The 22,547-nt window shown below is 43.5% G+C and overlaps 1 protein-coding gene and 1 long non-coding RNA gene across 6 annotated transcripts in view; one reads left to right on the forward strand and one right to left on the reverse strand.

Annotated features, from left to right (window-relative positions):
- Nucleotides 1–917: 917 nt before the first annotated feature.
- Nucleotides 918–3,626, reverse strand: LOC142583222 (uncharacterized). Its single transcript, XR_012828576.1, has 3 exons — nt 2,243–3,626; nt 1,372–1,442; nt 918–1,303 (listed from the first exon to the last, which is right to left on the reverse strand). It is a non-coding gene; the product is annotated as an uncharacterized LOC142583222 (long non-coding RNA).
- A 666-nt stretch (nt 3,627–4,292) lies between these two features.
- The window catches only part of LOC142583223 (uncharacterized), a 184,903-nt gene continuing 166,648 nt past the window's right edge, over nt 4,293–22,547 (forward strand). For 4 of the 5 annotated variants that reach the window (XM_075693590.1, XM_075693593.1, XM_075693592.1 and 1 more), the window contains exons 1-5: nt 4,293–4,506; nt 7,709–7,803; nt 16,529–16,556; nt 16,678–16,810; nt 20,524–20,614. In XM_075693590.1, coding sequence (XP_075549705.1) covers nt 7,726–7,803; nt 16,529–16,556; nt 16,678–16,810; nt 20,524–20,614 — 330 coding nt within the window. In that variant the 5' untranslated portion in view covers nt 4,293–4,506; nt 7,709–7,725. Of the gene's footprint in view, nt 4,507–6,618; nt 6,677–7,708; nt 7,804–16,528; nt 16,557–16,677; nt 16,811–20,523; nt 20,615–22,547 lie in introns of all 5 variants that reach the window. The other variant, XM_075693591.1, reaches the window with a different exon arrangement.

Consider the following 22,547-nt stretch of genomic DNA (forward strand, 5'->3'; position numbering starts at 1 on the left):
AGCACCTGAGATTATAATAAAGCAGGCGGCGCAAGAACTCCAGGGCACCGAAGTGACAGTGGGGGGATCAAAGCTCGAAGCAGAACGGTACGTAGGTTGGGGCCGCCGAGGCAGGTGTGTGTGCCAGGGAGTGTTCGCACAGACAGCTACCCTGGCACGCGCAGCAGAGCCTCGCAAGGTCGAGATACCTTAAAGGCACCTGCGCCCATGATCTTTCTTTTGCCTCGGTGCAGTGTGCACGATTAAAGAGAATAATATGGAGAGCATCCGCTGCAGTCGCGAATGCGTCATGGCAAATGTAGCTCGCGTCGCCTGGCGTGTGTAGTAAATCAGAGTTGGTTGTATGAACTTTATGCATGGTACGCTTTGTTACGGTACCTTAACGGAATGGGTCTAGAGGACGGTGTTGGTACATTTTTTCGTACCGCCCTAATCCTATACCCCCCACTACAAACACACACACATACCCCCCCCCCCCTTTTTTTTTATGTATACATACAATTCCTTGCCATGACGGATCATAGCCTCCTTTACTTTTGAACAATAGAGGAGGCTATGGACGGATTGAACAGTTCAAGTTGTCAACTTGTCAATAACTGTCATAGGAATTGCTGTAATAAACACCATTCCACGATCGGATTGTTTACTCTCATTTTTTGTTGTAACACTGAGGACTACATAGAACTTTATTTTGTATATGTGAGAGAAGCATGTGGATATCACGAGCTTAAGCCAATGTGCGATATACACAGACAAAGCAGCTGCTACAACATGAACTGCATTGAGGGCCACACAATACATACGTAATTAAAGGTGCAAAATATAGGAAGAAGCTTCAAAATACGCTCTGTAGCACTGCAAAGTATAACATATATTGTATGTGTACAATAAATGTTCAAAAAAACAATGCATCAATGTCCCATTTGCCTTCAAGTTTATTATCAAGTTCAAGTTTACTGAAGTTTATTATGAGCATATATACAACAGGAATCTACTGACACACCCGCAGTCAAGGTGGCTGTTCGAGGTGTGCTGGCTGCATGCCTCAGTGTAAGAAAAATAAATTGGGTGAATGTCGACACCAGTGCCACTGCTTCTTGCCTCTGACCTGCACGTGCCTCCACGGCATCTTTGTGCACAAGTGTGCTGGCATGGCGAGGCGTAGGAGTCATCCGAGAGAAAGAGTATCGTTTACATGGAAAAGTGGCGGTTCACATTGCCTGCCGCTTTCCCTCAAATGTTTCCTTTACGACTAGGGTGACACACCCACAGTCAAGGTGGCTGTTCGAGGTGTGCTGGCTGCCTAAACGAAAGAAAAAGAAAGAAATTAGATGAATGTCGACACCAGTGCTATTGCTTCTTGCCTCTTACCTGCATTTGCCTCCACGGCCTCTTGGCGGAGTCTGTATGAGGGAGCTGCTGTGGCTAGGCGTAGGCATTATCTAAACAAAAAGAAAAGGCCATTCAAATGGGAAATTATTGAAATCAATGCAGTTATGTTTGCTTCTTGCATTCTTCTTGCCCAAAAATTTTCAAATGTGGTGTCCAGTACACACCAGGACTTTGACTGCTTCTGCTTTTTACCTGCAGGTGTTGCTGCGAGATCCTTAGTATGGCTGCGTGCAGCATTGTAACACTTGGTGGAGGCATTTGAAGTGGTAGCCAAAAATATAAAGAATCATCCTTGTCTGCACAAATGCTTTCAATTTCTAAATGCAGTGGTAACTATCACTATTAGTGCAAGGCCCCCACATCTATGTGGCAAGTTCCATAGCTCGAAACTGAATTTTTCCTTTCGTGTTTCACAAGGCGTCTGATATGTCCACATTAGATGTGATGTGTTTATTTTTATTTATCCCAGTGTGGAGAGAGCATCATTAAATTGTTTTTTTATTTTTGCTTGTCTTGTTTTTTGGTTTATTTCTGAATTTATCAAGCACCAGTCTCATGATGCTAAAATGACTTATGTAATGACAATCATAGCTTTTGTTTTGCAGAAAAACAACGCATTTCCTGACCCATTGTTTGACATCCCCTCACTCGCATAATCTTGCAGAGTATTCTACCTATACTGACTTGCTTGACCTCCACTAAAGAGTTGCATTTGCAAATACGACTCTTTCCTTAAAACCATTCGACACTTCTCATAATTTCTGTACCTTGGGCTTCGATACTCTGCATTCACCATTTTTGCTTGTTTCTGACTAAAAATGTCTTTTTTAATTTAGAGCTTAAATTTTACCTTTGGAACACACGGAAGGGCTTGCCATTGCATATCTGCATAAAAGGGAAACATGTTTCATTAAACATTTCCAAAATCCAATTGAAGATTGATGAATGCAGCTTGCAGTGTGATATGACTGAATGAGCCATAAAAGTAACTCATCTCACTTGGTAAATTAAAGCACATATTAGTGTGATGTGCAAGATACGTTACACTAACGTGGTGGGTTCTCTTGCTTATACAGCAAAATAATCGGTGCGCGAGAAAAAAATTATCTTTGCATACCCCTTGTACACACTGTTTTAAGGAGAATGAGCTGGAGCTGTCCACATGATCTACTTATTTTACCTGCGAGTATGGCCAACAAAAATGTGTCCCAGCTGCTTAGTGGTGCTCGGGATTATGTCAGTATTGCATATGTGCCTGTTGTCTAAAATAATTAAATTTTGAAAATGCTCGCAGGGATCCGATGTGCATATCTTCAGTTTATGGATACATGTAAGACTCAGCATCAAGTGCAAGTGAACGTTCCCGCAGGCCCGGAGTCAATCATGCAAATAGATTCGCTGCACAAATTTCTGACCAGAAAAGATATTCCACATGAAATGGCATGCAAGGAAGTGTTGAAAATATTGCACAGTTAATAAAACGCCTACGCTATTAATATCTGGGTTGATGCACTCGTTATGCAAAACGGAGGTGAGGCGTGCAGACAGGACACAAAGAGTAGAGTATTTACAAGCAAACAACACGAGCGCCGCCCACTTCTCTACTCTTGTGTCCTGTCTGCACGCCTCACCTCTGTTTTGCATAATGAATCCTTACCAAGTAGCTGAGCTTTCTGCCGTTCTAAGTCTCGATGCACTCGATTTCGTCCGCATTAGGCACTCGCCTCTTGATTACTTCGTGGCAGAGAAATACTCGGCATCAGACTGTTTGTCTGCTGTGGCCTTTGTAGAAGCATGATTGTACAAAGTGCAACAATTAAACAGATTCTTTGAGTTGCTTGCGGCTTCGCCAGTACAATTCCGGTGCGCTGGTCCGCCTGTCCAGCAATTTCCTACTGAAGGGAAACCTGCAAACAAAAACACCGCTCCGCATGCAGAAAAATGCTCTACTGTGACGCTTCTCAAACGATTGTGATGCACCACAAGAGCTGCCTACTCGCGTGATATTCTCAACAAGGAGATACATTCGTTTACTTACATGTCAAGGTATATGCCAGAGCACTTCGGTGGCACACAAGGCACGAGTGTGTGTGCCATAGCGTCCGATGTCGACGCGCGATCGCATGTCAAACCTAAACTGTACGAAACTACTACGCATCCAAAAAACAGATTCGAAACCGAAATTCGTGTCATCCTTTATTGCAAGAATGCGTACATCGTGATTTACATAAGTCGCGGACTTAGCGAGCGCTTTCTGTAAACTTAATATTAACGTACCACCTTCATAAAGCCATCAGGTATGCGCTTTTAGATGAGAAAGCATAAGGTGACCTGTACTTGCTCTAAGCTCTTTCAATAGTAATTGCGCTGGCCACATTGACCAGTAGCAACAGGGCGGCGCGCTAGAGGTTCCCACTTTTCCGGCCCAGCTTTTCCTCTAGAGTTGTTCTACTAACTCTATGCCGAACGGAGCGAACGTTGAACGGAGCTGTGAAGGCATAGAGTTATGTGTGAAGCTCTACAGTATAATGAGAAACTATATATGTGTGAGGCTGACGTATATGTCTAAGAACGCATAGAGTTTCATACGATAATTATTCTACGAAACTCTATGTAAGAACGTTGTGCAGCGCTGCTTATTTCAACCCACTTTGAACCCACAGAGTCTCTCATTATAATAGAACTCTATGTTTAAACCCAAAAAAATTTATTCATTTGTCTGGAAGTAAATGTCACCTACATTCACTTGGTGTAGAGAAAATATTGCTTGAGTTTTAATACTACTTGAGTATAACTGCAACTAAGCATAAAAATAATATCCGAAACTGTCCGCAGATGCTCGGGAAATTTGCAGAGCGTGATCGTCAGCGACGTCAGATAATTCGCGTTGCCCGCCGCTGCTGCTCCCTGCTGCCAGATCGTTCCTGTTGTTCTGGGGGGTTGTCTGTTTGTTTGTTTCTAGACCGGGAAACGTTCTAAAGTGCACATTCAGGCGCGTTTAGAGTCACTGACAGTTAAGTTTCCGTTTCGCTTATTATTTGCCTAATTAGATTCTAGTGTCTATTTCCGAAAACTCGACAAGAAGCAGTCTATCGGGATACGTTGAAAAGCGGGGTAAGTATACAAAGGTATTGCAGGAGTTGCTTGGTGGCATGGCATTGCTCGCAAGCGGGTGTTATGGAATTGGTCCGATTAAAACAATGTAGTTTCCTTGGCAAGGCGATAGTTTTCTTGGCATGGCGAATAATTTGCTCCCCAAGTTTCACTGCTAGCTGAGGAATCGGCGGTGTCATATGTCTGCAAACATTTCTATGGTTTCGTTTTCAGTTGCGTTTTGACTGTATAGAAGCACCGTGGTGAGTTGGCTGTCAGTTACATTTGCACCGTGACATACATATTCATTCGTCGACATAACATTGTTTATTTTGAGTGTGTGAACGAGCCTTGAGGTTTCAAAATTTGCATGGTTTTGGGACCCTCCGAACGTGTTGTACGAGTCTGCGTGTCCGCGTCCCTGCCTTGTGGCGTTCGAAAAGTGCGAGCTTAATCAAGCGTAATTATCTCTTTCCTGTTCTGGCTTGGGAATTTCATATTTGCAGCCGTTGCGTGCACGCACTACCGAGTATTAAATTAAACTAGTTCGTTGTAGTTCGAGCTGCAGTAGATCGTTTCCCGCGTTTTCGATGCCTTACCCGCCTTGCGTCTTCCAAACACCCATGCTGCTGACTTTGCGTAACAAAATGCAAGGGTTCAGGTTTCAACTGGTAACGTTGAAAAGAAAGTTCATGTGACTTTCCGAGTGCTTTATTGCCTTCAGCCTTTAGAGTGTCAGCAAATTTGACAGCCGTCCGACTCGTGACCGTTAATAACCGTCGACGTGTTCATTCACGCCGTTATCAGTTTATGCAACCCACTTCTCGCGAGCGCCTTGGTGCATTGCGCGTTAACGAAACACACTAGAGATGGTTTTACGCGAGCCTGTTCGGTATCTGCGATGTGCAATGTGTGTGCACGAGTGATCCGCATCAGTTGTCAACGGTCGTTTTGACACGATGTAACGTTTCTTTTAGGAACGCCGCCTCTCCTTTTTTTTCTTGGTTGCACATGTAAAACGGCCTTCATTATTGATAGCGTTTACGAGTTGTCTTTGCGTAAAGTGGCAACATTCTCGGGCTTCGGTGCTTTCTTTCACGTGTCCTATTTTGTTATTTTTTTTCTTGCATTATTACCTCCTCATGATAGTTGTCTTCGTTCCCTGTTGTAACGATAACGGAATTTTGCCGCAGTGCATAAATTTACTACGCGCGGCAAAAGTTGTGAGCTAGTTACCAATTTGACAACTACCTTGAAATGTGGAACAAAGGTAGGGTGGCAACTCGTGTTGCTTTAATGAAAAAAAAAATATGTTTTTGCACATTTTTAGAGTGGCAAGTATGGTAATACGCTATAATAGGTGACTTATGCTTTTTCTGTTGTGGTGGGGGAGCCTTTCAAATGAACAGAGACGTTTGCAATTCTATTTAAAGCACTTAAGCGCTGCACTGCAGAACACAGAAGGATTAATGAGGCAGCAACTGCTACATTAAAGGTGCAGGGTACGTAAGTACTGAGTGACTTGCATCTCCTTGCAGCTTCGTGTGTTTGCAAGTGTTATATCTCAGACTGGCTGGCAATGCGTATAGAGTTCATTGTGTCACGATGCATCGATCCAGTGCTATATACAAAATTGTTCATGACTGCATATTGAAAGATTCTAGAAAGAAAATGACCTATCATGGTGAGGTTGTGGCTTTATTAAATTTTGCTGGTTCACTTTTATTGTTTTAAATTTCTGAGAGGTGTCGTCACGATTGGCACACCTTGCTTCCTGGTATGGCCCAGCGAATGTCTGTCAAACTGCCGTGGCAGCTAGTAGTGGCCGTGAGGAAGCAACGTAGAACGCCCTTTTTCGGAAGTTTCTTGCTACCAGGAGGGTCGGCGGCAGCGTGGCATCCATCAACGCTCTATCACAAGTTATTATGAGGCTGCTGAATTTGTGTGTCTGTATTTCAAGCTTTTCATTGTGTTCAGGCCTGCAATCTGACCTGTTTAGTTGTGGAGAGTGGTGCATTAGCCTGCTCATTGCACTTGTTCTTAAGCACCACCTGTGGAGTGCACAGAATGAGTGGCTTCCCTCGCTTGGAACAGTTCAGCTTTTTTAACCTCTTGCCTTTTTTCCTTCTGCAGGCTGATTTAGCTGTGACATCACTGTTAGAAAAAAGGCAAAGGTGTCCACGTAAATTTTGTAAGCATGAAGCGATTCTTTATTGCACTAACACACACATCTTATTTGTTGTGCACCACTTTATGCCCATACCTGTCAACTGTCCTGAATTTTCTGTAAAGTACACGAATGTTTTGTCGAGTTTTATAGAAAATTTTGTTCCTGAAAGGGTTTCACTTGTTGATCATACCCTTCAAAATTATCTTACTGAGAATGGGCAGCATAGAGGTAGAAAAAAAAAAGAGAGAATGTTTAGTCAGACAAGTTCCTGAAGCAAGCGAAATCTGCAATAATGATGTCGCCAAAAAAGTCATTGCAATCTAAAAATTGACGTGTTGCTTGTAAGTTTGTGTTACAAGTTGGCTACTGCTCGTGCTCTGTGTATAAAGGCAAATAATCATTTGCCTTTATGTATGAATGTATCCTCAATATGTGCACTGTCCCTCTCTCCCCACTTTTGGTATTGTCCGCGGGATTTTTGCAGTTCAAAAGTTGGCAGGTGTGCATTCCTAGTCATCCTGTGTCCCGTGTCAAAATTATTTTCCTGAGGTCACCACAATGGCAGTAAAACAGCTCTTCATTCTTAAGACAAATGGGTCTCTCTCTCTCTCTCTCTCCCCTCCCGGTAGTGCTTACACAAATCTCGGCAGAAGGTGCATGCAAGACATATGCAAGGAACAAATGTAATGAAAATGGACGCACATGCTTTGACTGGTTAGCACCAGATGAGCATGATTGATGCCTCTTTTCCACCATTACTGTACATATGCATGCTTAAATGTTTCCGCACACACATTTTCAACTGTCACGAATGGGTAGCTACAGAAGGGGACTTTTCTGGTAGCTTCCAAACAGGCTTTCACATGTGTTTGCAGGAGTTCAACGCTGAATGTCGCATTGCTTGGGTAGCTCGTAGAAAAGGGCTAAAGTGGTCCCATAGCACAGTTCGGAAATGGAGTACAGCTATTTTAAAGAGTACAGGTCTTGTACGGGATACTTTACTGCTATTTCTGTGTCATTAAAGGTGCTCATGTCTCTCGTTGCGTCTCTCAGGAGGCCACAGCCCAGCCATGTGGTGCGGGGATTGGAGCCAACTGCCACAGGAGTCATTGCGCTTCCTGACATCATCTTCACAGAGTAGCCTTGAGGTATGCCCTGTCATGATCTTGTTGTGTGTGCTTCAGCTGCGTTGCAAAGGGGTTCTTATGCAGCTGCATAGCTTCTCTTGCTCGTATTACAGTTGAGCCTCACCACAACAAAGTCACGCCAGACTCTAAAATACCTTCGCTATGTTTAGTACCCATTACAGCACACTTTCCAATGCTGCAGAATTTTCTGTGAAATTGCAAATTTGCGATTGCTCTACGATTTTACGAACGGTGCCTCAGATCTTGAGAAAAATAAGTCCTGTTTGCAAAAAAAGGTTTAAAGGGGCCCTGAAACAGTTTTTGAGCATAGTAAGGAAACGTTGCCTAACCGTCTTAAAGGGCCCCTGAAACGGTTCGGACAAATTTTGTAGACGCATAGGGTACAGCTTAAGTAGAACATTCGCACCACAATTTAAGTGAAGCGTTACGTATTAATGGAGCTACAAGCGATTAGAAGTTACCCTCCTCCCCAGCCACGCTTTTCCTCCTCAACTCGTTCGCCGAGCGAGCGGGGCTAAGCTCCGCATTCACTGGTCCTGCGTCACGATGCGACGTCACGTCGTCCACTTCCGGTTGTTTTGGAGCCCGCTCCCGCCTGCGCGAAACTTCTCCGCTAGCCGCTTGGCTGTCGACCTCAAGCGAGAGCTATCGAAGCAGCGTGCGTTGCGAGTATTCTGTCGTAGCGCCGAACGTGTCTGGTATTCCGTTAACCACAGGCAAGCTGGTCATTTCGGCAAATGACTGGAGGCATAAACTCAAGCTGATGAAGGAACTTTGGCGTAGACGTACGTGAGCGGCCTGATCGGTCTGCACGGTCCACACACTTGTTGGCGCAGCGCTTAACCAGCCAAACAAAGCGCTAATATTGCTCTAACCAAGTGTAAAACATTTTAAACATTTATAAAAACAAGGTGTTGATGATTACACTCCTGCGAAAAATACGCACCAGCAGCAAAGAAGAATACGCTTCGTTGCTGCTACTGTGTATGGTTGAGCTCTCTGCCACCAGGTGGCTGCACCGTGCAGACCATACACATTTGCCCTTCTGCTCATCTCGGCTCATCCCGTTACGGCACAGTCAAGCCGCCAGACCCTGTCCCCTTGCGCTTGCGTTTGCCCTAATACCGGACTCGCGAAACGCTATTGCGTTAGTAATCTTCCAGTGTAATTGACGGACACGAACACGCAAATCCTGGCGCCGATCGGATAGCGGCAGTCCGATGCGCAGCAGCCAGTTCGCTCGTATGCTGCCTTGCAGAGGGACGCGGTGTCGCAGCTTGACATATTACCAGTCACTACGTTTGCAGTCCACAAGGCAACAAAGTCAAATCATAGTGCTCGCGAAAAGACTGAGACCAACTCTGACCGCGGAGCTCTCGTCAAAATGGAGTACGTTGTAACACAAGCAGACACTTGCTGTGTGCCGGAAGTGCTTAAGTGTACTGAAAAATTGTTCTTGTGCATTCTCTTTATGCTACTTTCTTTTTATAAAAACAAATTAACTAACATTCCAACTATTACGAAGATCATTTGTTTACCATAAAGTTGGAAAAATATCGATCACGCGCCCTGGTCAGCCAATCGGATAGCTCGCCCCACTGACGTCATATGGGTGATTTCGGTCATATGGGTAGGGGCGGCTTAAAATTCCGCCGAGCACTGCGCTGCGATCGGCAGCGATGTGCATTTTCAAAACCTTATAATAAATTACACGCTTTACGCAGAGCACTTAGATGTGTTAATTAATGATCAGAAGGACCTACTCTAACGACTCAGTACGTTTGTAGAAAATCGTCAAAAGCGTTTCAGGGTCCCTTTAAAGGTTGCACTGAACATGTGAGCCAAATATTAATGCATTGCATGCAGCAGGGAATTTACAATCTGCGAAACTGCATCATGGAGCGTTGATCAAAAGCAGCTGACCCACCAACGCTACTGAGCAATTTTGTGATCGTGAGAACATCCTCAGTAATACATACATAGTTGCTCATATTCAGGTAAATAAATAAAAAATATATATGCCTGTGATCTCGAAAAGACGAGAAAATCGTTTAATTCTTGCACTGCAAATGGCCTCTGAGATGGCAGTGGCTTGCTGTGTACCGTAGTCAACCGTGGCCGAGACAAGCCCTTTCGCCACCATGACAGTCAACTTTTGGCGGCAGCTTTGCCCTCTTGGCTTCTCCGCTGCGCAAGTTCCAGCTTGCATTGCAAGCTGAGACGAAAGGAGAGAGAAAGTCTGGTATCAGTGTGATGACTTGCAGCTGAAGGAGTCGAAAAATTTTTGTGGCATGAGATTCATGGGACGACGTCTTCTAATGGTGAGGCCATTCTCTGATTACTTAGAAAAGTGTTTCAGGCCCCCTTTGAGGTGCAGAAAGGTATGGTGACACAAAATGCAAGCAAAAAAAAAAAATATAGTGATGGTACCTGCATCACCCTCTTGCGGCAGCACGAGGTTCCACTTATCACAAGCATAGCTTCCTATATACTTATCAGTGCCTGCAACTGAGATTCCACAGAATCACATTGGTTATACTGGGGATACTGTAAATTCCTTGCAGTAATGCTTTAGGAAAACATATGCTTAACCCTTCGAGGGTCGAATTATTTTGAAAAAAACTTTCCCAGGTGGTCAAATTAATTTATTGCAGATCTTGAATGTACAAGATGTATAAAGTTGGGAATAAATAGTAAAAAAAAAATTAGGAACAGTATTTCGATGTCTGCGTCACTCAGAACTGCAAAATGTTCAATAATATTTCAGAGTGTGGTATTCCTTGAAACACGGGTGTCCGCACAGCGCCTTATTGCAGTCTGCACACCTAAAATGCGTGTATATTCTTCTCTTGGAGCGACGAGTTGTGTTGGCACACACATGACATCTTCTCTGCGTGCGGCTGCCTTGGGCGGAAGTCTGAGGCACCCTCTCGCGTAAGCGCGTTGCTACAGAGAGCGAGAATACCTCGTGAGCAGCGGTGATAAACAAGCTAAGAGCAGCGCCATTCAAGATAAAAATCAACTTCAGCCGCCCCTGCGATAGCATGCTGACGAAGAGAAAAATCAAGTTTCGCGTGCCTCCGTTGCGATCACATGAAGGAACCGAAACCATGAAAGCACGTTGCCACTGAGAGCGAGAATACCTTGCGAGCGGCGGTTATAAACAAGCTAAGAGCAGCACCAGTGTAGATAGAAATCAACTTCCACCGCCTCTGCAAGAGAGTGCCAAAAAAGAGAAAAATTACGTTTTGCGCGTCTCTGTTGCAATCATGTGGCGAAACTGAAACCGCAAAAGGGGTGTGGCCGCAGTTTGCGCAACGCGCTGAAGGTAGGAATCAGTTCTGTTTATCTCCCCAAGAAGGTAGCACAAATTTCAAACGCTTCTTGTAAGTCCTAAGAGGTGGCAGCACCTCCCAGTAAGCACACATCATCATTATGGCGCGAAATTTCAAACGGAGGGTCGAAACCGTACCCTACGGCAAAAACCTTGTGGAACAGAAAACCGCCGCCGTACGTGTACGGCAAAAACCTTCAAAGGTTTAATACGGCAAACAAGACCTGACTAGTGTTTTACTCGTCAGTCTCCGGCCATAGTTTTGGAAGTCTTCTGATGTTGAAAGGACACCGGAGAGGTACTTGCTTCACTCAAGATTTTTCTATCAAGTTCCCGAAGCAGGCAAAATCGCAAACTGAGTTTCTGTAAATGTCACTGTGGCCTAAAGTCAGTATGTCGCTTGTCAGTCTTTGATGTCTCCAAATTTACTGCTGCTTGTGTGCTGCAATCTAAAGTTAAATAACAGTTAATGAGATGCATATGTATTCCACAGTATGGGGGCTGAGGCCACACTAAAACATGTTGCCAATACAACAGGCCCAAAGCCATGCTGAACTTCGCATGCATTTTGAACTAGTGAACTAAAACAGCAAGTAATTATATGTGGCACTTCTAAGGACTTTAGTTCTCGTACAGTAATTATGGAGTCTGCAGCTAGATAAAAGAAAGAAAGACATCTTTATTTATTTATTTATTTGTAAAATACCTTACAAGGCCCCTTCTTGGGGATTGAGTAAGGGGGGCATACAATCAAGTACATACAATTAACAACAATAACAAATGAAAACAGCAGCCAAGTGCACAGCCTAAAAGTCATGAAACATATTAGCTACATAAAGCTGCATATGATTACAATAAAAAGGAACAATATAAGTTAGTAACAATGTATAACACTGCAAGAAAAAGGCAAAGAAATAATACAGAGCAGTGAGTGTGATATTAATGGTTAACATGGGTTAAGCGAGTTCAGTGAGCTCTTGAATTTATCACGGTCAGTTTCCAAAACTATGTTGTCGGGGGGGTTGTTCCAGAGCCGAATGGCACGTGGAATTGCAGACGAGTTAAATGCTTCTGTTTTACCATAGATGCGCGTGAAGCTATGATGATTGTATAATCTGTGCGACGTGTGCGATGGCGTTTCTAGGTGTAAGGAATGTTTGTTAGTGTGGTGGGCGTATTTATGAAATAATGACAAAAGGGCTATGTCGCGACGATTACTTAGTAGCTGAAGTGATAGGTGAATCTTTATTTGAGTTACGCTAGAACGGTAGTTATAATTTCGGGAAATGAAACGTGCAGCTCTATTTTGGATTGATTCCAGCATGGTAATTAGGTAATTAGGTAACATATAACTGGGCACATACTTTTTTGTCAGTTCTTTAAGAAACACCTAGCTGGTAATGAAGCCAGTATAAACAGTAAACGTGTCCCGTATTGAAAAAAAAAAGGGGGGGGAGGTGGCTGGTAGGATGTGTGAGGCTTTTCATCTATGCTCTAAAAATAGCCGGGATGTCGTCATGCTATGATGAAGCAGTGATTGGCATAGAAATACTGACACGTGTACATTTTTTTTTTTTTTTTTCGGTGGGGGTTTCTCACCTGCTAACCACTGTTGCAAAGTTATCGCTCGGCACAAGGCGTGCCTACATGTATCAGAACTTTCTTGAATATTTTCACCGATTTTATAGCGAAAGGATCTTGTCTAATATGTTTGCAAGCACATCACAAATACGTTTGTACAATGCAGCATACATGGGCATGAGTGATTATGATGGAATTTATGATGAGCCATGTATCAATTGTCGAAGCATTAGACCCGTAGATGAGATTTTGACGACTGATGAAGGCTCGCTGCTATTGTACTTTGTGAGTCAATTGTTTTTCTGTGCACAAGTTTGACCAAAGTCATTACTCATAGTTTTGCTGCTGTTTTGTTCTTTACTGTCATAACGTGGCAATGCTAGCTGGGTGTCCCCTTTAAAAGAGTTTACATTGTTGACATTTTTCACTTCTCTCTGTTTCTTTAAGGAGAACTTAAACATAATTCTTATGGCTCTGTATCTTGTGCTTCATCTGTACCTATTGACGCTGTAATCATGCCAAAGAAACTTGTTTGCTTTAACGCGCAACAAATGTTTAATCATAGTATGAAAAAGCAAACAGTAAAGAAAAGTGGGAGCAACAAAAAGTAACTTATCTGACGAAGGCCAATCTTATGATTGAAATAAGGAAAGCTCAGGCCTGCAGAAATGCATGGGTGCCAGCTGGGCCTTTCAGTCAGAATTTAAATAACCAAAAAATTGAATTAAGCAGAAGGGTTGAAATCTGGGCCAGTTGATACATACTTGAACGAAAAAACCATTCAAAAACACTACACTGATTCTAATAAAGCTCAGTTGATAGTCTAGTCGTTGTGGTGTGAGCCTCTCCTCTTGTCCTTTGTGTTTTTGATGTTTTTTTTTTCGTTCGTGAATTAAGCAGTGTCGAAATAACAGAAGTCTACTGTATACTAGATTTTCACAGCAGCTGACAAACATTTTGCGGTGCTGCTTAGTGCAGCCTCAGTTTATACTCACTGTTGTTAGCCTTATTGCATAGGCTACCAATGCAATTTGGCACATAAGAGACATTGGTGCTTCCCCTTCTGCCAATTTTCTTCAAATTATGGCAGAGGCGAAAGAAAAGTTTAATGCCCCTCACCAGGCTCCGTAGCAAATTTTGGTTATATGCTGGAAGTTATGTGTCCTCCAGGGAAGTGTTCTGCTGCAATAACGTTTCAAATCAGCTCAGTAATAGCCGAGATGGAAATATTTCAGTGCTGCGAACCCATTATTTTAGCAGGCAAGGTCCAATGTCAAGTGAGAAGCTCTCCGTTCACCCTGTCTAGCCTCCGCAAGCGAAATTCCTTCCCTGTGTTCTCCCATACCGGACCTGGAAGATCGCGTGACGCACCTGTCATGGGCCCCACCTTTATCTTTTTCCCTCACTTTTTTTCTTTCTTTCTCCTCCCCCCCCCCCCCCCCTCGCTGCGCACTTCTGCTGACGGCATCGCGTGTGAGCTATTGTGATTGTCTTCAGTGTTACACGAATGCTGAGTCGGACACAAGCAGATTGCAGAGCATGATTCTGTGCTGGAACACAATGTAAAATGACATAGCTTCAGTGTCTGCACACACGACTGTTTGACATGGGAACAAGCAGATTAAACAGAAGTACATCTCTCTTGCTTCAATGCGAAGTAAAACAGCAAACACGCAGACATTCCATTTATGTGTTTTATTATTTCTCTAAACTTCAATTCGTCAATTCAAGCAACAGATCACACAAATAACAGATGTTGCGTTGAATAATTCTCAATGTCACTTGTCTCGATGATTGACGTCAGTTGCACTGCAAACACGTGTGTGTAGACACAGGAACACGTGTACGTCACCGTGCAACTTGGAGCATGGTCGCCGCGAGGGAAAGGGAAAACAGCAGTCGGATTGAAATTTCAGACCTTTCCGCGGTGCGTAGCGATGTAATAAGTTGGAAACATGATCGTTAGCACCCATTGTATTCTCTGTGCTTATCATCTCAAAATGGCCACACCTGGTGCGGGACCCTGTAATGGCAACACATCAAAGTGTGATTTTTCTATATTGCCCACAATATGTTTCTTATAAAATTAGGTGCAATTTAAGAAAAGATTCTCATACGCCATGTCTTGCCTTGCATTGTGAAATTTTATAATGGCACAGATGTAGATTTCTTTTTATCTGCTATAAATATTTTGGGAATGCACTTCACTAAGTGTAGTAGCTAGCCACAACTTTTAAAATATAAATTGCACAGGGTCGACTTCATTGCGGAGGGGAGCTGATGCTTTTTTCTCGAGGAGGAGGAATAAACACACATGCATGGTCAATAAACCCTTTTGCACTGATATTTAAAAAATAACAAGAAATAATCCATCTGTGATTGACAAGCGGGTTCTGAACTGGCCACTGGTTGCTGATTTTTTGGACGAAGCCCTTTTGCGCAAGTTTCATTGGTATTCTTGCTTGATGAATGGTCTTTGTTCAGTCATACCATTATTTTGATGTTTTCACAGCACGATTACATGTCCCATGGAGTCAAAATTTTTGACATCCTGCAAAGTTTCACTTAATCTCGTGGGACGCCTTCCGCTTGTACGGCTTTGCAAGTGATAATTTTGCAGTATAATTTGAGGCATATGTGCCCACTGAAGTTTTTCAGAATTTAGAAACAAACTCGTATTTTGGGTAAGTGCCAGGCAGAGATACACTGGCTGAATATAGAATATAGGAGTGTGCGTGCCAACCAGCCAAGTTGGAATTAACCATCAAAGACGAATTTCACGATCGAAATAATGAAACTTCGTGCCAGTGTGGGCACTGGCCCACAGTGGCACGAACACACTGGGTGCCAGTGTGCCAGTGTGGGCACTGGCACACTGGCACCCACACTGGCCCACACATTAGTGTGGGCACTGGCCAATGCTTTTGGTCGGGATCAAATCAACCAAAAAGTCTGCACTAACCAGACTCAAGGTAACGGAAGTGTACTGTACTTAAATTTTTCCTGCTGCCAGTGTTTTACTCCCATGTTTTGTTTCTTCTCTGTTGCCCCTTTTTTTATGTTGCGAGAAAAATTGTGTTGAAAATACATTGTCTGTCTTTTGATGTTTGTAAGTCTTGGAACTTTTACTGCGAAAATTGTGGAAAGCCTGAAAAAGTCATGGAATTTTGAAAAAGGAATTTGCTAGACACCCTGTCGGTGAAAGGAAAGTAAAACAAACTAGCGTCTGTTTTCGTCAAGCATTTTTTTGTTTGAATTTGTTACTCTACCGAATCAGAAAATTAGCTGGCAGGCCACTGTGATGCGTCTGACTTTTTACTTCGTTAGTTCCCTGTCTCTGCCGCATGTGTGAATTCGCAGGGAGGTTCAGCTATGTAAACATTGAAAAATTGCACTTGCGAAAGGGCCCACAGCTTATATGCTGCACTTGCAAAATCACAAGAAAAATCGCGTCATTGAAACAACCTTGAGCGAGCCAGAGCGAGGGCCAATACGTTGGTGATGTCTTGCTCCCACATGACCACCTTCTGTGTCATGACTTCAAAACCTGCATCTCATGTGGGATGAAACCTTAACTAGTTCATAGAGGATGAAATTATTTAGGGCACTCAGATGTTTATCAGTATGTTTTTTAGGTTCTTAATGGTTTTCAGGGTTTTAGTCTTAACCTTCATTTAAAGCAAAAAACTAAATAACGTAGGAAATGTCATGCTGATACTCAAAACAGTGGGACCATACTGTATGTTTATTGGAGAGAAGTTCTTCAGTGTTCACAATCCAATGCCTGACCTGCTGTTTCTATGTCTGCAGGATGCCAAGAGTCTGCTTTATACATTAGGTGAGTACTAAGCACACTTTTCTTTTTTTTTTTTCATTTTGTATTATTCATTTTTTTATTCTCTGCCTTTCCTATTAAGTAATTTTTGTGCAGAGTGACTCGAACACCATTTTCAATCCAGGAACTCCTGATGACGGAAACAATCACCTCGTTCGCATCGCCTGCCTTGGTCCCTATCTCTTTGGCTCGACGTTCTTCAGCAAAGAGTGCGAAATATGGGCCAGGAGTTCCGGAATATACTACCACCCCTCAAAGTCAGTGTTTGCATTTCCTGCCTCGTGCTATCAAAGGCCTTGATCACAGCTTACGAAACAAACCTTTTGTCCCCTAATTACAAGTCTGTGTACCTGTTTTGTCAATTAGTGCCAGTGTTGCCAAAGATGAATTCCATTTTGTCTAAAAGAGTCGATCCTTTTGGTCTGCTTGCTTCAGATCAAGCGTGCTTCTTAGCTGCTTTCAGATTAGGGCCCCTCGCCCAGTTCGGTCATTGCAAACAGACAAGCGCAGTGTGTAGATGATGTGTTGACAATTGTCTCTGCAAAGTAGCAAAACCACTGCACTGTGTGGTAACAGCTTAAATGTTAATCAAGTGCCCATGCACCGTTCCTCTTGAGGGAGCCCTGCTTCCAGCCAGACAGTGAAGGTCTTGTGCATAAGTGCCTCTAGGTCAGACCTCAGCCTGCATCATTGTCTAATGAAGGAATGCGCAGAACTGCCACATGAAGGGTGCCGGGCGGCAAGAATATAAAACAAAATTGTGCAGATATACACTGAGAGAATCAATGTTATGCAAAGCATTTTGCGGGTAGTTGGCTATGCAGCATAGTTTTAGGTTCTGCAATGCATTACCTTGTGGACCAATGTGTTTGTGGTGTGTGCAACACCAGCAAGATGACGATGGTGATGACAATTGTATGACAGCGACGATATGGCAGCAACGGCTTGTTTTCTATTTCGGCCGTTTGATGAGAGTTTGACGTCCTGATTGTTGGGTTTCGTATGGCACTGGTAGGTGTAAGAGAAAGAAGCATGGACTTTGACTAGTGGTGTGCGAATATACCAAAATTTCAAGTATTATCGATAATTATATTTTTAATATTTATGTTCGATTCGAAAACTAGTTATTTGAAAAATTTTTAATATTCGATTCGATATAGATTTTCGCAAGAAGTCAAATATATTGCTGGCCATGCGGGACCAAACATGGTTCTTAGGGCTTATTTATATCTAATATAAGAAAGTGTGTCCGATTTTGTGCTGAATTTTGCGATAATTTCATGCTGCTGGCGAAGTTTTGCCTGTAAAACACGCTTAGCCACTGGACGCCAAAGCTTTGCAGAAACACCAGCCTCTCAGTAGCAAGGGGCACGGGTTTGCAAACAGTGAAGGCACACTCTTTTGCATGTTCCACCCCCAATTCTGAGCTTATTGCTTGACAACAAATGCGATGAGTGATGAATACTGGGACAGGGTCAAGTGCCTCTGAGTTTACAGGAAATTTGTGCAATAAGGCACAGGTTAGCAAGAATGAACAACTAGCAGAAATTATTCAATTTACCCAAGCTAACATGAGCCAATTACACAATATTTTAGTATAATGGCTTACTAGTTAAGTTTCTTTCACCAGTCACAATGTAATTTGCAATGTTCCAGTGTGTTAAATAAGCCAACTAGCTAATAAAAATATGCATATCATTATTCAATATTTGATTCAATATTCGATACTAAGTATTCGTATTCTATTTGTATTTGAAAATCTTGGTATTCGCACACCCCTAATTGTGGTGTCATCTGATGTGAAGTGCTATACAATCCTACATGTCTACGTCTGTCCTGTGGCCTATGTTAAAATGACTATGGCATTTGTATTCCGGTAAAAAAAAAAAATGTTAAAACCTGCTTGACCTGGGCTGATCATGAAGTCAATACAATGTCACACAGCTCCTACATAGCATTAGCTGGTACAAGGAAAGGACTGGGAAATGTGGGTTGGCCCCAAAGGTGGGGGTGCAGTCTTGACTTAGTCTAGCTGCCATGAGGGAAAAGTGCAGGTAACTGGCACGTGATGCACACGCCATATGTTTCATTGAGCTAGAAAGCCATCGTGGCCTAATGGTTAAAACATCTGGCTGCTGTGCCGAAAGACAGAGGTTTTAACCGACCATCAGTTGCACATTCTTTATGTAGAAAAACTTACAGTATAACCCCATTAATTCAACCCTCGTTAATTTGGAAAATTAGACAGTTTGCACTCATCCTCTTGTCTTATCAGGCGTATGCATTACTTAATGCAATAAAGCTCGTTAATTTGGACATATTTGGCTGTACATTTGTTAATTCAGACAACTCTTGGAGCTTGGCGAGCACGGAGCACCTCAATTGTGTGTGATGCAAGAAAGCAAAAACGGGGCTAGTGTCCAACTGAAATAAAGTGACGGGAGTCTACATTGCCGTAACCGTCAGTGGAAATCGTACATGAATGACAGCAACACTGGACCACTTCATCTCTATTTGTGCCTTTATACCCTTTGCGTTTACTGCCATACATAATACCGCGTCGACTTTTGCCTTCAGAACCGCAAGGTCGTGATACTTGATAAAGTCAATAGTGGCTGCAGTTTTGTCCATAGCGGTTGCAGCAAACAGTAGTTTCGCTTTAACTCTGTGCGTGCATCGGCCACATGCCTTCAAAGCTGTGCCGTAGCCATCCATGATCGCATCGATCGTGACCTCGTTTTTGTTCGCACTTCTTGCAGCAAACGATAGTTTCGTTTTGTCTTTTGTGGATGAAGAGCACCAGCTACATTGTGATGATTGGTTGAGCTGTTCGCAGTCAGCTCACCAGCAAAAAAAATTATTGGGATGTTTGCACAGTAGTGAAAAGCATGTCTGAGATTAAGATGCCACGCTGAGAAAGAAGCTGCGATGCCTTCGCTGCTGCAAGCGCTATTCGGTCACATGACGAGAATTATAGTTTGCACTGCTTTTGTGCACATTTGAAACAGTATTTGCTTATTCATGCAGTGATTAAGAGTGCATTGACCTACTAAGCCTTAGTTTTCTTCATACCCTTGATAATTTGACATGCAGCTAATTCAGATATGTTATTTGGTCCTGTGAAATTGGAATTAATGAGGTTTCACTGTACCTCAGTGTGCCTAGAATGAGGCAGAGAATGCCTTGCATTAACAGGGAAGCGGAGCTCGTTACGTGAATGCTGCACTTCAGCTCCGACATGGAAGAAGGCAGGAAAGGAATGTTGTTGGCTGGTGCCAGTCAAGGCAAAGGGAGCAAATATCTTTTTGGCAGCATGGTGGTGTGACATTTTAATTTCTGCTGTTGGAAAATTTATTTTGGGAAAATAATTCCTAGGCAGCACTTGACAACTTCCTTTGCCTGAACAGCCCTAGAAATGAAAGCATGCTTGTCAACTGCTTTTAGATTGCACAGTTAAGCTTGGGCATGCCCATAACGCAAATTTTGTTGCCTTAAATGTAGCATGTTTCAGTCACCGCTGCAATAGTTTAGTGGCTGTGTTGTTGCGCTGCTGAGCTTGTGGTAACGGGTTTGATCCTGGCCGCAGCAGCGGCACTTCAGTGGGGACGAAATGCAAAAACAATGGAGAGCTTAGATTCGGGTACACAGTAAAGAACCCCAGTTAGTCAAAATTGATTGAGTCCCTCACTATGTCGGGCCTCATGATCAAATTGTTTTGGCACGTAAAACTCCAGAGCCTAAAACTCCAGAACCTTCATATTTCAGTCACTAGCTTGAGGTCTGTTATTATGTACTCTCCTTTGTCTTCTTCCTTTCTTTTTTTCTCTCTCCAAAAGTGGAGTACTCTAGGAACTATGTATAGATCAAGGCAACCATGACAGTGTATAGTTTCATAACCATTGATCTAGACTGTCTTTATATAGATGTCCTTCTAAACAGTGAGCAGATGCTGAGGTTTTTGCCTTTTCAGGCTTGTGGATAGTACTATCAGTACGGAAATTCGAGAAGCTATCCTGGTCCTCGACACATTGGCATACCACGTCTCATTTGTCCTTGTTGTTGTAAGTAACCCTTATCCTGTGTGCAGTCGGTGTCAAAAGATTACAGACTGCCGGATCTGAAAAAACATTGAATTTCCTTGGAGTTTGTGACTGTAGCCGGTAAAACCATGCAACACTGTAGTATTTGCTAGTACATTGTGGAAATAACGTCACTGGTCGATTTTTTCTATGCCTTATTTTACGGACGGGCTCATACATTCGGACTCCCTCATGGCACGGCAACTTGCTTCATAGAACTGATGTGTATAACAGTACCCAAATTTAGAACTTCGCATGTCGTGTTTGATTTTTTGAACTGATTCGCAAGCGTGATGTCGCAAACATGGCAGCCACTGACAAAGTTGCCGTCATTCAGGCTGTCACCTGTACTCACTTCTGCTGTCACAAGCAATTCCTCGGCTCTCCTAGGGCTGTGTGGCCACTGCAAAGAGTGTTTCAGCATCTCATTACCATAATGCAGCTTCAGCTTTGGTAGCCGACTCTTGACAAAGTGGTGCTGGTTAATCTTAGCCAGAAAGCTGTCGTGGAATCTCATCCTTGACACCTTTGGGCCCTTAGTTTCCATCGGAGATCAAGCATGACGTCACACGCATGAGCTGGACTGACAGCCATATGCATGAAGCGAAGTTTAGGTCCATGGGCAACCGGCTGACAACTATCACGAATGTCTACCAAGGTCTTGTGTGCGCTTACTGGGGGGAATAGCACAAGCTTGCCCTTGGGCCCAAAGCCAATAAAGCCACGAACCAATTTTGCCCAGCACAGCCTAAACTTGGCACAGTCAATGTCCTATGTGCAGTATCTGTACATTTTGACCACACACATTGGGCTAATCAAGCGCAACTCGGAAAGCATCTTGGGAAATGTCCAAGTTTTCCACTGTGCTGGCGTAATAAAGAGATTTTACCACCAAAATTAGTTTTTTTTGAAGTGCCTGATTATTAGGGCATGCTGGGAAATGCTACCCATAGTCAAGAAATCGGCCAGTGATTTACCAGGTTGTTCTTTTACTAAGGTGCTGCCTGCCATGGTTGCTTAGCCCTTTCGCTGTCACGGACGTACCGGTACATTCTCTATCGTTCGTTCAAAATTTCGCGCCTGAGCGCAAAGCTGGCACCCCTAAACTGGCCACGCCATCTGTTGACTCTTTCTACAAGTTCGTATTTTCGCCCCGACCTGTGTTAATACATGCATTGAAGAGTACGGTGCGACTGCCACTCCTCCCTTTCTCTTCGCTGAGTGGCGCGGTGGCTCCGCGTTCGCTGGATCATGCGTCGTGCGCGTGTAGCAATGGGTTCAAGGGTTGTTCTGCCATCTCCGCTAGTTTGAAGGTTTTATTTTTCTTCTGTTAGTATGTTTGCTACGGCGTGTCAAGTTCAGGCGCACGCGCCGTTGCCTCTCCAAAAAGAGTGACTCGATTGCTACTTTTGCTCTCTCGTCGCACCGTCGCTTCCGACTTGCACCAGTAAACCTAAAGCCCTTCGAACTTTGTTTTAGCCTTTTTCCATCTCCCTCTGTCTTCTTGATCACACAACGTCCCATTTCTCTCCGTTGTGCTGGCGACTGAAAGCGCATCCTTCCTGTGCGCGGTTACTTTAAGATAGCTGAGGCGCGCGGGACCTTCGTCTGCTCATTGAAGCGGTGGCTCTTCCGATTCAGAATATGAGCCGAGCTCGTATTTGGACTCGGACAACGTCTCATGCGAGGAAGAGATGAGTTCCGCATCGTCAGATTCGGATGTTGAACGGATGTTAGTCAGGCTGATGATGATGATGATGTTTACTAACAACAGCTCCAGAACACTGAAATGTGCATATTGCATTGACTATGTTATTTGTATACCAATCATAATCAAAAATAAATTGCTATGTTCATTCCCTGTTATGCTCGTTCCCTGAAACCAAGCCGACATTGGGGGTGCGTCACGGCCAGA

The sequence above is a fragment of the Dermacentor variabilis genome, chromosome 5 (genome assembly GCF_050947875.1).
Source record: "Dermacentor variabilis isolate Ectoservices chromosome 5, ASM5094787v1, whole genome shotgun sequence".
Taxonomy (NCBI): Eukaryota; Metazoa; Arthropoda; class Arachnida; order Ixodida; family Ixodidae; genus Dermacentor; species Dermacentor variabilis.